This window comes from Sceloporus undulatus, chromosome 1 (genome assembly GCF_019175285.1).
Source record: "Sceloporus undulatus isolate JIND9_A2432 ecotype Alabama chromosome 1, SceUnd_v1.1, whole genome shotgun sequence".
In the NCBI taxonomy this organism is placed as follows: Eukaryota; Metazoa; Chordata; class Lepidosauria; order Squamata; family Phrynosomatidae; genus Sceloporus; species Sceloporus undulatus.
In genome coordinates this window covers 353,648,486-353,662,135 of record NC_056522.1, presented here as the reverse complement: position 1 = coordinate 353,662,135, position 13,650 = coordinate 353,648,486, and the positions used below count along the sequence as shown (strand labels likewise).

At 39.7% G+C, this 13,650-nt stretch overlaps 1 protein-coding gene across 8 annotated transcripts in view; it reads right to left on the bottom strand.

The window, feature by feature from the left end:
• UNC79 (unc-79 homolog, NALCN channel complex subunit) overlaps positions 1–13,650 on the bottom strand; it is a 147,980-nt gene that overhangs the window by 63,557 nt on the left and 70,773 nt on the right. For 7 of the 8 annotated variants that reach the window (XM_042445517.1, XM_042445520.1, XM_042445521.1 and 4 more), the window contains 5 exons: positions 13,392–13,593; positions 11,931–12,110; positions 10,904–10,969; positions 6,360–6,646; positions 762–944 (listed from right to left, as the gene is read on the bottom strand). In XM_042445517.1, the coding sequence (XP_042301451.1) occupies positions 762–944; positions 6,360–6,646; positions 10,904–10,969; positions 11,931–12,110; positions 13,392–13,593 (918 nt within the window). The remainder of the gene's footprint in view (positions 1–761; positions 945–6,359; positions 6,647–10,903; positions 10,970–11,930; positions 12,111–13,391; positions 13,594–13,650) is intronic. The other variant, XM_042445519.1, reaches the window with a different exon arrangement.

Sequence of the window (13,650 nt, the reverse complement as noted above, 5' to 3'; positions counted from 1 at the left end):
TGTATGAACCGAGAACCAGCATCAAAACTTTTAAACTAGCCTTTTCTTTTCAAAATAAAAAGTATAATACCATCATTTCCCTCACAAAAGCAAGCACCTATATTGAAGTTCTGTTGTGAATGTATTTATTTAGTCAAATATGGGCACAATCATGGAGTTCCTGGGAGTGGGGGGTGTTCCAGAGGCCTTAAGAGTTTGTGAAATTACTTCCTTGCCTATGGAAAGGTGGTGTTCTGTAGGCAGAAAACAAGGCCCTCCCTGCATGACATTGTCATTGCTCCTTTATCAGCAGAACTCCAATAGAAGACAAAAAAGGTTGTGTTCTGAGAGTGTGGCATGGGTAAAATGTGTGAAGCTTTGGATTCACAGATTCCAAAGTCCTTTCATTCCTCCAACATGCCTGGGGCAGGGTAAGTGTGGCAGCAGCCTATGATTCCACTGTAACTGCTAATGCTGCATCCTCTGAAAGCCTGGGATTGCCAGTTTGGGGAGGCACTAAAGCTCTCTGGCAGAAATTTCTCAGTACCTCTGCCTAAACTACAAATCCCAGGATTGCATAGGATGGAGCTACAATGTTACTTTGGAAAGTTAATACTATAATTGTGTAGTATGAAAGGGCTCTTGTTCTGAACTAGATATGTGAAACAGAGACCCATGCGTTACCCATACTGTTGAGTGTTCCTTTTTAAAATCACCATACTGTCCAACACCAATGCCAGTGGCTTTGGAGCAGATCTGTACAGCTACGCAGGAGTGCTTACCTTATACAGAATGACAAGTAATGCCTTCAGCCACATTTGCCGAATATGAGGCTTAAGGGACCAGAGAGAACAGCGGGGAGGCTGCTGGAAGTAATGTCTGAGCTGAGGACATGTGCAGTACTTCAGCACCTGAACCACTAAAGGGAGGAGGTGTTTCCCCAGGTTAATATTGTAGTCCATCACCTAAAACAAACAATGGATTTAGAAATATTTAGAACAATGTACCCAATTCTCAAAAATTAATTTAACACTGGCATTAGAAAAACTGATTTATTTAAAATCAATCAAGTTAAATTGATAAGTTAATCAACTTTCAAGTAATCTTATACACAGTTTTCAAAATGTCAGCTCAACTGAACACAGTCAAACTTATTTGAAGGGATGTCATATTGAGGATGGAGCAAGCTTGTTTTTTGCTGCTCCAGAGACTAGAACACAGCAATGGATTCAAGCTACAGGAAAAGAGATTCCCCTTAATCACTAGGAGGAACTTCCTGACAGTAAGGGCTGTTTGACAGTGGAATACACTGCCTCAGAGAGTGGTGGAGCCTCCTTCTTTGAAGCTTTTTAAACAAAGTCTGGCTAGCCATCTGTCAGGAGTGCTTTCATGGTGTCTTCCTACATGGCAGGTGGTTGGACTGGATGGCCCTTGTGGTCTCCTCAAACTCTATGATTTTATGAGAAGGCACACATACTCAGAATGTTGCACATTGATTAATCTGTAGGGACCATCTTGAACCTGTCTAGCTCAGAGTCAGTATAAAGACTGGATTGCCATAATCCTCTGAAAAATATCCAGAGAGTTGAACTGCCATTTTTTAAATAGCCATTTGCATGGTGTCAGATCAAGAAGTCATTTTCCATGACATTGTCACTTTGATACCTGTCACTTCAAAGTTTCCCCTGGGCAAAAAAAAAAAATCCTATTGCTTAACTTGCAAGGAGCTTATTGCTCATCTTGCAAGGAAATGAATCAGAGATTACCATTATCAGCAATATCTTTTACTGGACCAAAACTGTGTGCTTGCAAATGCCGAACATGTCCACAAAGTAGCATTTTTTATTATAAAAGACCATCTATGTGTGTGTCACTTTACAGGATTAAAGTTTTAAGAGTGTTCTATCCAAAGCTGCATAGAAGTTCAAGAAGCAAGGGGAAGGACAAGAACAACTGAAAATGAGCTTTCAGTGTGAACAACATACCATGAGAGCTTGCATTCAAACTATTACTTTTTACTCTAGTCCTATTCATTCAGGTGGTTGGTACCCTGGATACCAAATGCATGAAGGGTGTAAGGGAAATATATAGGTTGGCCCCAACCGGTGGCTGTCAATATGCATGCCACCCACAACCTACCACCACTCTGCATTTGGCACCATTCTAAAGGGGGCTTGTGCAAGGACAGATTAACATGAGTAGGAATCCCAGCATAAGGATGGGAGCCCTGGTGAATCCTCATGTTCCTGTGAGGGGAATCCTATGCTTGCATATCTGTATTCACATGCTGCGCTCCCCCCCCCCCAGCGACTGACAGAAAAGACATACCAGCAGAGAGTAGAAAATCTACTTTTTTGGACTACAATTCCCAAACACCCTCCCCATCAATCAGAATGGCTGCAAAAAAAAAGAGAGAGAGAGAGAGAGAGAGAGATCCAAAATAAAGGAATGTTTGCAGTCCAAATAAGTAGCATTCCTCATAAATACAGCTGAAATCTTGATGTAGTATATACGGAAAATATATGCTATGGGGAAAGATAAGTGGCAGAGAGAGAGAGAACACTACCCTTTCATATATTTACACTAGAAATGCAAAATGGAGACCTAAAAACCACTCTCACACCTGACTTTTATTGCTTCTCACAATGGATGCTTGCTTGCTGAAGCATCCAGAGTCCTGTGACTAAATAATGAAAGCAAAGGCATAGGTAGGAAAAGAGCAACAGCACATGAAGGTGAGCACCAATACCCTTGTTCTTAGGCATTTGACAGACAATGGTGGGGCTCTGCATGTTATCTGTCTTGGTTTGCTCTCAGGATATTTCTCCTGTCACATGATAGATGTCTGAATCTAGCTGCCTATCAAATTCCCGCAATGTCCATGGCCTAATTTCACACTGGAACATTGTGGGGAATTATCTGCACATTCCCAGTTAGGCCTGTCAGGACCTACTAACAGAAGAGAGGGAGTCCATCGGAAGACATATACCAAGATTGTGGACTGTAGTATAATTTGGCCAAAGTCTTCCACAATCTTCTTTGCACTGGTTTGCATTTTTAAAGATTCCTTACAGGTCAAATGATGATAGCTACTAACATAAGAAGAGTCCTGCTAGATCAGAATATCCTGCATCTTATTTTCCACAGTGGCCAGCAAGATGCCCATGTGAAACCCATAACCAGGCCACAAGGGAACAGGTGAGATCAGGATTGGAGGTTAACTCTTTTTTACTACTTAAAACCCCAAACACTATCCAGGCAGTTCACAGACATATTCTCTTCCAAATAAACTTGTTCAACACCTCCCTCTGGTGGACTAGCATTCAAATGATACGTGTTAGGTTCATAAAGTAGAAAACATATCCAGGGTAGACATGTTGGCTATGTAGCGGGCCTATACATCTGAACTTGTTTAGGATATTCACCCATTAATCCTCGAGGATGATTCTCTGTAAAAACTGCTGTATAACGATAAGCTATCTCTAAGTGATACCACTATTGCTGATATGATGTATTTATTGGAACTGTTGTATTTTATTGACTGTACTGTATGTTTTTACTGGGTTGTAACCCCGCCTCGATCCGTAGGGAGAGGCGGGGCAACATAAATAAAAATATTATTTTTTATTATTATTTAACAACCAAAATCCACAAAATAGTGATACCTTTATCCGACTAACCAAAATGCACAAAATATATGTAGCAAACTTTTGAAACTCCATTGGCTTCATCAGGCAAAGGTGTATAAAAAAATCATACAGAAGAAAAAAAATTATGACTGTGTTAATTACAATCCAGCATTTTGTCAAGATATGGCTGTTCTCAGTTCAGGTGGTATTGGAGGGACATTCATGCAGGCAGGCCTCTCTCCTACTTCTGCCCATATAGGTACTCCAGGAAATTAAAAAAAAATTAAGATCCATTAGCAAGACAAAAAAAGAGATGCTCCTTTTGAGCCAGAGGTAACTTGGATCTGAAAATGAGAACCTCTCTCTCATGTTGGTAAAGACAAGAAGGGCCTGTAAAGTATCAGGTGTAGGGCTGCCCAAATCCAAACCTCTTAACCCAGGCCTCCAGATCTTTCCTCCAGTGCATCTTCAGCGTTCTCATCCTCAGGAGGCCATGCAAACTAAGGCTGCATCTACACTGCAGAAATAATTCAGTTTCATCCAAACTAACTGGATCCTGGGATTTGTACTTTGTTGTGGCACCTTCTCTGGCAGAGAAGGCTAAATATCTCAACAACAAATCCCAGAATTCCAAAGACTGAAACCATGACAGCTAAAGTGGTGTCAAACTGCATTATTTCTGCAGTTCAAATACAGCCCGAGCCTTGTAAACATGGTGCCTTCTATGCTGCCATTCCTAGGGTCCCTTAATCAAGACACACCATGCCCTATAAAGTACTTCTTATCAAGCCAAGCAATTTGGCTTGATTGTGAAAAGGTAAACTGTTGTTCTCTTTCCTAGCTGCTTAGATTGTGATTGTGTCTGTCTTTGACTTAGCATCTGCTTCTGGTCTATCGTCAGCTCTCTGTTACTGCCTTAGCCTTCTCACTCTGGCTGTTTTGACTCTTCCAGCTTTACAATTCTATGATTCTGTGATTCTTAATTTCCAGCTGGTCCATATGCATTTTTCCTCTTCCAGCCATTGCCAACCTGAAATTTCCCCATCCATTTCTTTTAAAGTTTTACTAGATATGCTTTTTTAAAAAATGGATATAATAATAATAATAATAATAATAATAATAATAATAATAATAATAATAATAATAAATTTTATTTATATACCACTTTTCCAAAAGATCAAAGTTAAATGGCTTTTAACTCTATTGACAGTTTAATTATATTTTTATGTTTTTTGTGAAGCTTTATCTGTTTCTGTCTTAATTTTTACATGTTTCCTTAACTCCCAGGATGGAGGAAATGGTGTGAGAATGATGCTATTATTATTATTGAGATGAAGGGCAGACAAAATATGGCATTGAAAGCTTCAAGAAATGGCATTTCAATTTTTAAATAAGTTGCAAGGGCTCTCGGTGTTGTTTCCAATCAAAGACAGCAAACAGTTTTTAAAAATCAGAAGTAGACTTCCAACCACTTCTATTTTTTCTTATTATTATTTTTGGCAGTCCGTGCAGATCTTGCAGAATTCCAGAAGCAGACAATCAGGAGGTTACTGCAAAAGCTACAATTGCCCACATTTTTGGATCTTTGCATTGGATACTCTGCAACTGTCCCAAATTGGGAGGGATAGTCTGGATTAATTCTCTGTCATTCCGCTTTTTCAGCTACAATTACATCTACATCTACATCATCATCATCATCATCATCATCATCATCATCATCATCATCATTCTTTTTATTAAAATCACAAAATGCCAACTCTACCAATCATACATAATATTGATATCTTGTATCAGATTTTCAATATCCTGTATCATCAATTCAGACCTCATTAAAAGATATATATACAGTGAACCCTCCACATTCACAGGAGTTAGGAGCACAGGACCCCCATGAAAGTGGAAAACCCGCAAATAACAAAAACACATTTTTCCCTGAGAGAACTCCTCTCTAGGAATCCCTAGGTTCTCCAGTACAACTCTATGGTCAACATCTGCTAGGACCTGAACATAGAACTGAGCTGGAGGGCCTACAAATGCCTAGAGAAGTACTTTCTCTAGGAATCTCTAGGTCCTCCAGCATGACTTCTGGCTGATGTTAACCACAGAGTTGGATTGGAGAAACTAGAGATTCCTAGTGACGATATATTAACCCAATAAATGAATAATCACATCTGCAAAAATCAAAGCCACAAATGTGGAGGGCCTACTGTAACATATACCTCATATAACATATATCTCTTATAATCCCATGTCGCTGGTCACGCTGTCTGGGGCTTTTGGAACTGAGATACAAAAGATCTGGCGGGTCAAAGATTCTCACTCTTAATATAAAGATCCATGTTCTTGAGTGTCAAACTGAAATTATTGAAAGGACTAAATGAAGAATCTTGGAGCTTAAAAAAATTCTTTCATATAAGCCTTTAGATGTATCTGCTGAAGTGGGATGCAGTCTACAAAAACATATTCCACATAAATTGTTTTTAGTTGTTAAATGCCACAAAACTCTTTCTTGGTTTTTCTGCAACAGATGCAACTCAGCTACCTGTCTGGGAATTCTCCAAATGAGAGATCACAAAATTTTTAAAAACCTAGTTAAGTACCTATTTATTCTGAACAGAAGAGTTCTTTATAGCATTAAATCCTCTTAGCTGTAGGTATAAAGTCTTTTTGAGGTAGCAGGCTAGACAGCAAAGATGTGAATGTATATTTCATAGCTTGCTCCAAAGAAATGAGAGCATAAAACTAACTTACCTGAGCAATCCCTGCAATAAAAGCATTAAAGCATGTTGAAATGCGCATTTTCTGTGGTGCAATCATGAAACACCCTTCCTGTTGGTCATAACCCAGTAAGACGTATAAATGGCGCTTGACTGTGTTGAAAGCTTTAGCACTGCTGATATCTGATTCTGCACTACTCTCATCCTTTGCCATAAACTTCATCAGCACTGTAATGAGTTGGTGGACAGTCTGATGGTCGATGCCAGCATCCTCTGGAAGAAGATCCTTTATGGTGTTATCATTCTCTGGAGAAGGTTGCCCTATTACAATGGAAAAGGAAGCAATTATAATGTGATAGTTAAAAGCCATGTAAAACAGAGGCCTGACATGTTTCATTGCTGCTTGCAAAGTCATTGGAACAGACTTCAAAGATCATCTAATCCAGCCCCCACTAGTGAAATAAATCCACTACTACCCAGCCAGTGAAAATCCAACTTCTGTGGAAAAAACTGTAATGGTTTGTCACTTTTTAAGATAATATATTCCACAATCAACAGCTCAAAATGTCAGGAACATTCTCTTAAAATTTAATCTAAATCCTTTTTCTTGTAATTTGAACCCATACGTTAAGGTCCTACCATTTGGAGCAACCAAAAACAAATCTACTCTGTCGCCTATGAATTTCCATCATTTATTTGAGAACGGTTCTCATATTACCTCTTTATTTTCTCTTCTGATGGCTAAACATACCCAGATGCACCAATCTGTCTTTACAGAACTGAATCTCCATGTCCCTCACCATCTTTGCTGCCATTCTCTGAAATACTCTCATTCATATAATTGTTTGCAAGTCTTTGTTCAATAGTGTTATGTAACTTTTTACAACTTGAAAATCCTTTGAAATATTCTAGATCAAAATGAAGATCTATGCATGCATCCTAGTATAAAGGCTAAAATTCTGTTGATGACAAACCTAAGCTTAACATCTGATTACACCTGTTTGTGTATTGGGGGGGTGGATATTGTGGAAGAAGGTATCTGTACCTCCTAGCACACCAGGCATCACAGATGTGCAAAAACAGCTGGTGTTCTCACAGGCGCAGCTCTGTCTTTTACACAGAGGAGACCGCTGCTCCTTCTTCTCTGGGTATATATGGCAGCCCAAATGGGCCTAGGTATACCTCTGCAGCAGATCGGTAGCTGAGGGAACAGAGCTACTCCATCAAATCCTCTGGCTGTTCCTACATACTTTGAGAGAAAGTAGAGTTTCGAGACACCCCATTTTGCAAGGGAATTCCCTTCCTAGGACAGCCATCGTGGTGTAGTGGTTTGAGTGTTGCACTAAGACTCTGGAGACCCAGGATCAATTGACTACTCAAGAATAAAAACCCACTGTGTGCCCCTGGGTAAGTCACACTCTCTCAGCCTCAGGGGATGGCAATGGCAAACCCCTCTAAAGAAACTTTCCAAGAAAATCCATAATAGATTCACTTTAGGGTCACTGAATTCAGAAACAACTTGAAAGCGCACAATAACAACAATCTCTTACTTAGAGGCTGAAATTCTATCCCATATTGGTATGATGTAGGACACCCCAAATCCCATATTTTGATCAGTGTGAGTGCAAAAAGTGGGCACTAGCACTGTTCACAACAGACAGTCACCAAACATTTGCTATGGGGGGGGCTGTTTACAGCTGATATGACCGTTGTTTGTGCCCATTCTTTCTCTACTCCACATCAACTCAGAGCAGCATACTCATAGGGGGAAAAAATCCTAATCTTGCAATGGGTGCTGGCCTTGTCATCACAATATTTTCCTGGGGTTTTGGGGTTCCTGCAAGATACAAGATCTTGCAGGAGCCCAGAGATCTCAAGAGAAGCCCTCTTCTTAAGAGACTTGCGGTGAGCCTATATAAGAAGCCTCACCCTCTGTTCCTGTGCCACTGATGCCACTGCTCTGGGGTGCATCTACTCTGTGGTGCCGTTTGACACCATTTTAAGTGCTGAAGCTCCATCCTACAGAATCCTGGATTTTGTGAGGCACCAGCACTCTTTGGCAAAGAAGGCTAAGGACTACACATCTGTAAAATTCAATTGCCAGGATTCCTTGGGATAGAGCTATACCACCTATAATGGTGTCAAACTGTGTTATTTCTACAGTGTAGATACACCCCTAGATTATGGTATTAAGTATATTGGTGGAATCATGTGCCCTGCCATCTTATTTATTGGACACCAGCCAATGTGGAGATAAAGAAGTCCACAGGAGGAAATTTTTCTGCCTACTTCCCCCCTGGTGCCAGCTGTGCCCCTTTAAAAGCATTCCAAGAGCTTTCATGATCATTCTTGAACCATGGAGAGCAGGGTTTGAATTCCATTGGGCCATAAAAACCCACTAGGTGACCTTAGGCAAGTCACACCATCTCAGCCTCACCAGATGGCAATGGCAAACCCCCTTTGGAGAAATTTGCCAAGAAAACACTGTGATAGGATCACCATAGGGTCACCATAATTCAGAATCAACTTATAGACAATCAACACATACACACTTGAGCCATATGGAAGCATAGGATTTCCCGCTGCTATAAGAAGAATTAGTTTCCCTAAATTAGCTTGTCTTGGGATCCAAGCTGAATTTGGACTACACAGTTCCCCCTCTCTCAACAACCTTCTCAGCACCCCATCACACACAGTTGAAAAACTGGCTTTTCCTCCAACCCTTCAAGAATACTTCTTAGGAAGGACAGTTGGCTGCAGGAAGAGAAACTTTCTTCTGATGAATTTCCTTAAGCTGACATATCTTTGAATCCAAAGCATTTTTCATAACCACACGGTGTCCTCTCTCTTTCTTTGAGATATATGCTCATTTCACTGAATCAAAATATGACTCTTACCTTCAAAAAAACAAGATCAGGGGCTGACAAGGGGAAGATGAAAGCTTAAGTGTCAGCAAAGACTGTCATGGTATTATGTTCATCGGAGACATTAATTAAACCATTTGCTACCTAATTAAAATGCAGCCTTCAGGGATGCTTGTTGATTATGCTATCTGAAAAAGCAGCAGGATCATAAATTCTAGTTTCTGACACACACACTGATTATTATGACAAGCCTTTGATCCCCCCAAAAAAGAAAAAAAAACATAGCATTACAGAAAATGTAATGGCAAAGACAAACTGTTTTAAAATCCAAATCTCTATTGAATTCATTTGTCTTTATATATCCAACCAATAATTTCCTTAAAAACCTGGCACATACTGAATCTTCCTCTCAGTACTCCTCTACACATTGTTGTTGTTGTATGCCTTTAAGTCATTTCTGACTTATAGCAACGCCAAGGTAAGCCTATCACGGAGTTTCCTTGGCAGAATTTGTTCAGAAGTTTGTCCTTGCCTTCCTCTCAGGCTGAGACAGTGTGACTTGCCAAGGTTACTCAGTGGGTTTCCATGGCCAAGTGGAGATTCAAACCATGGTTGCAAGCATCACACTCCAACGTTCAAACAACTACACCATGCTGGCTCCTCCTCTGTACTTCATTCCTCCAACAACAGAAAGGAAAAGTCCATGTTAGGGGATTTCTATCCCATTTTGTCTCTAATGAGCTCGATCTGGTTCACTGTGGCTCTTCCTCCCACTTATCTTGACAGCACCCTTGGTAGGTAGATCGGTCTAAGAAAGAATGACTGGCCCAAGTTTATCCCATGAGTTTTATGGCTTAATGGGGCTTAGAATTTGGGTCTCCCATGCCCCAGTCTCACAACACTTTAACCTTGCCACAATGGCTTTTAGAAAAGAAACTGATCATACAAACAGCTAAACTGTAATGTATTTATATAAATCTGTGATGCTATGATTGAACATGCATCAAGTAGCATGTGCATGCATCAAGTAGCATGATGTTCCAAATATGAAAATAGGACATCACAAATTTGGGGGGAAATAAAAAAGGAATTTATAAAATGATTTTAAGCATTAGAGCATCTTCTCTATTTTAAGCAAAGACTAAAGAATTTTCAGTTTGTGAACAACTACCACCACCACTACTACTACCTATTACAGTGGTCCCTCAACTTTCACTGGGGTTAGGAGTGAAGGACCCCCATGAACGTGGAAGAAATGCATATATAAACACTATTCTTTTTACCTAAGAGAACACCTCTCTAGGAATCTCCAGGTCTTCTAGTGCAACTCTATAGCCAACATCTGCCAGATGCTGATTGTAGAATCATGCTGGAGGACCTACATATGCTCCAGCTCGACTCAGGCTTGCATCCTTCCAAGGTCACTAAAATGAGTACCAAGATTGTTGGGGGCATTTAGCTCACACATTGTAAACCACTTAGGGAGTGCTTAAGAGCACTGACAAGTGGTATAGAAATGTACTTGCTATTGCTATAAATTCAGTGCCATGTTCCTGGAGGATATTCTGGGAATGACAATCCAAAATGTAATTTTCCTAATCTTTGTGTCACTGGGCATGCCAAATCAAATCTTGTCTCCTCCAAATATCTGCAGAATCATCCCCTTCATGCCCTATAACCAGTTTTGTAACCAATGTGCAAATATAACATTTACCTTGTGTTTGTTCTGGTGTTCCACCAAGTGTTGGAGCAGACTGCTCATGTCTAGTCAACCTTGCTGCTAAAAAAAGGGGGAAAGGAAAAACCAGGGAAAGTGCTGTTAACATTACACAGCCTATCCTAAATCAGATCTTGACTGGTTTTGGAAGAAAAGCAAGTTACTTGGATAGGAGAGCATCAACGAATACAGATGATATTCTGAAACCCACAGAATGCAACTAGCAGAGAATTGACAATATTGGCTTTGATGGACATTGCATCTGATTTAGTATAAGGCAAGTCCCAAGGTTCTTATACTCTGTATGCAAGAAACTGCCACATTACATCCTTGGCATCTTCATGCAGGACTGAGAGGAGGACTTGTGTTCAGCTTGGTGAAATCTGAGGGGCGACATGATTGCCCTCCTTAAATACCTCAAGGTCTGTCACAGAGAGGAGGGATAGGCCTGTTCTCTGCTGCTCCAGAGGATAGGACCAGATCTAATGGTTTGAAGTTATAGGAGGGTAGATTTCAATTCAACATTAGAGGGAACTTCTTGACAGTGAGAGTGGGCATACAACAACAACAACAACAAAAGAATATAGTGGCAGGGGCAGTTACCTCTAAAACAGCCCAATGAAGACTGTGAATGCACAATAGAAACTGAATGTTGTTTCAGTGGGATGAATATAACAATTTAAAAAAATGAAAGGAAATGAAATGGAGTATCCTGAAAGAGGGCAGGATTCCACCCACAAAATAGGAGCATTCCACAGTGCAGTTTTGTTGCAAGTCCTATTTCTAAAATAGCAACAGTAAACAGAAGCATATGGTGCCTTATATTTAGCTAGCACACTGTCCCAGAGGTTGGTATAAATCCTTTGGGAGCACATGGCAGAGTGTGCAGATTTATTAGTAGAGCAAGCAATTAACAGAATTATTATCGTTATTTTATTGGTCAGGATCACATGCTGTATAAAATGTCCACACTGAAGCAATTTTGCAGTAAATGAAAATGAAAAACAAAAATCAAATACTCAACGAATTTTGGTTGTTAAGGTTTCGGGGAGAGATTGTGCTCTCTTGGACTCCACTGGGCCCTTCACGCTATCCCTCAGAGAACGCACACTTTTCTGTCGATTCCGAGCAAATCGAGCTCGCTTGATCTTCCACATTGCTGTATCGCTTAAGTTGGCAACATTTGTCCGGACAGCTGTGATTGCTTTTCAAATAGGATGTTTAAAAAAAAAAACAGGCATTATTTGGGGGAATATTTCAAACCAAATCATACTCTATATATGTCACACAAAAGGCACTCCACACCACAGCACGTTGCTATTTCCATATGTAATTCACCCAAGTGGGATTTTGTTTTTTGTTTTTGCAAAAACATATAACAACTAGTCACACTTATGTTTTAGAGCATCAGGTTGCATTTACTCATTATTTTTAAAACATCACATTAAGGGGTCATTTTGGGGAGTCGGGGATCATTTTAGATTTTAAACCATTTTTTAAAAATTAAAAATAATGAAACATCACATTAGCAATGGGTTCAAAGGTTATGAGGGTTGCTCTGTAGAAAAAAGAGAATAGTAACTGGGGAATGAGTTATTTTTAAAGTCTTAAATAATATTCTAAGTGCTGGTTCTAAGAAACTGTTATACACTGCAGCATTATAGCAATTTGATATTATTTTAATTGCCATGGCTGCATCCTATGGAACCTGAGATTTGGAAGTTAGTGAGATATTTAGAATTCTTTGCCAAAAAGCTGTAGTGCCTTGCCAAACTACAAATCCCAGGACTCCAGAAGATGGAGGGACTGCAGTTAAAGTGGTATTGAAGGGCTATAGTTGTGTAGTGTGAAAAAGACCTATGATAACTTAGCAGGATAGACGAAGGTGGATGAGGAAGGTACATGCCAATACAAGCCTTGCTTGCTAGCTAATACAAATCTTGGCTAACATGTTATAATCATTATATCTGAAGCAGAACAGTCTGCCCATTCATCTAATTTTTGTGGCTTTTTTATAACAATAAGTTAAATACAGATAAAGTACGACATCTAATAATAATAATAATAATAATAATAATAATAAATTTTATTTGTATATCGCTTTTCCATAGATCAAAGCGGTTTACAGACCATATAAAAACCATTAAAAACATCTAGATGTTGGTTTACAACTCCCATTTTCCATCAACATTGCTTACGCTAACTAGGGCTGCTGGAGTTGGAGTCTAATAACATCTGGGGAAGCAGACATACCTCTTTCCTTGCATACATACTTTGGGTCCCACTATGGTGAAGCTATAAGGTTACCATCACCAACAAGATGACTGGGCACAACAGATTTTATTGGAGTAGAGTTAGTCCCCATCAATGAACTTACCTTCTTATTCTAAATATGGGCATTTTTTCCTCTCATTGACAAGATCATCTAGGTTTATATCACAGAACTATCAGTATCCATACATAAAACATGCCACAAAATGCTTACTTGTTGGGAAGGGGAACTCCTTGTTGCAGTCTAGATGAAGTTGTGCCTCAAGAGAGAGGGTCTCAAAGCGGTTCACAAAGAATTCCCAGCTCAAAGCCGGAATGTCTTGTTTGAGAAAATGAAGTAGTAAAAGTTTGCTAAGAATTGTGGGTCTGTCCTTGACAACTGTATCAAATTGGAAATCAAGGCAAAGGCACAGGCCCTAGAGAAGAAAAGGAAAACACAGATGCAGAGATTTTAATATAACCAAAATGGAGAT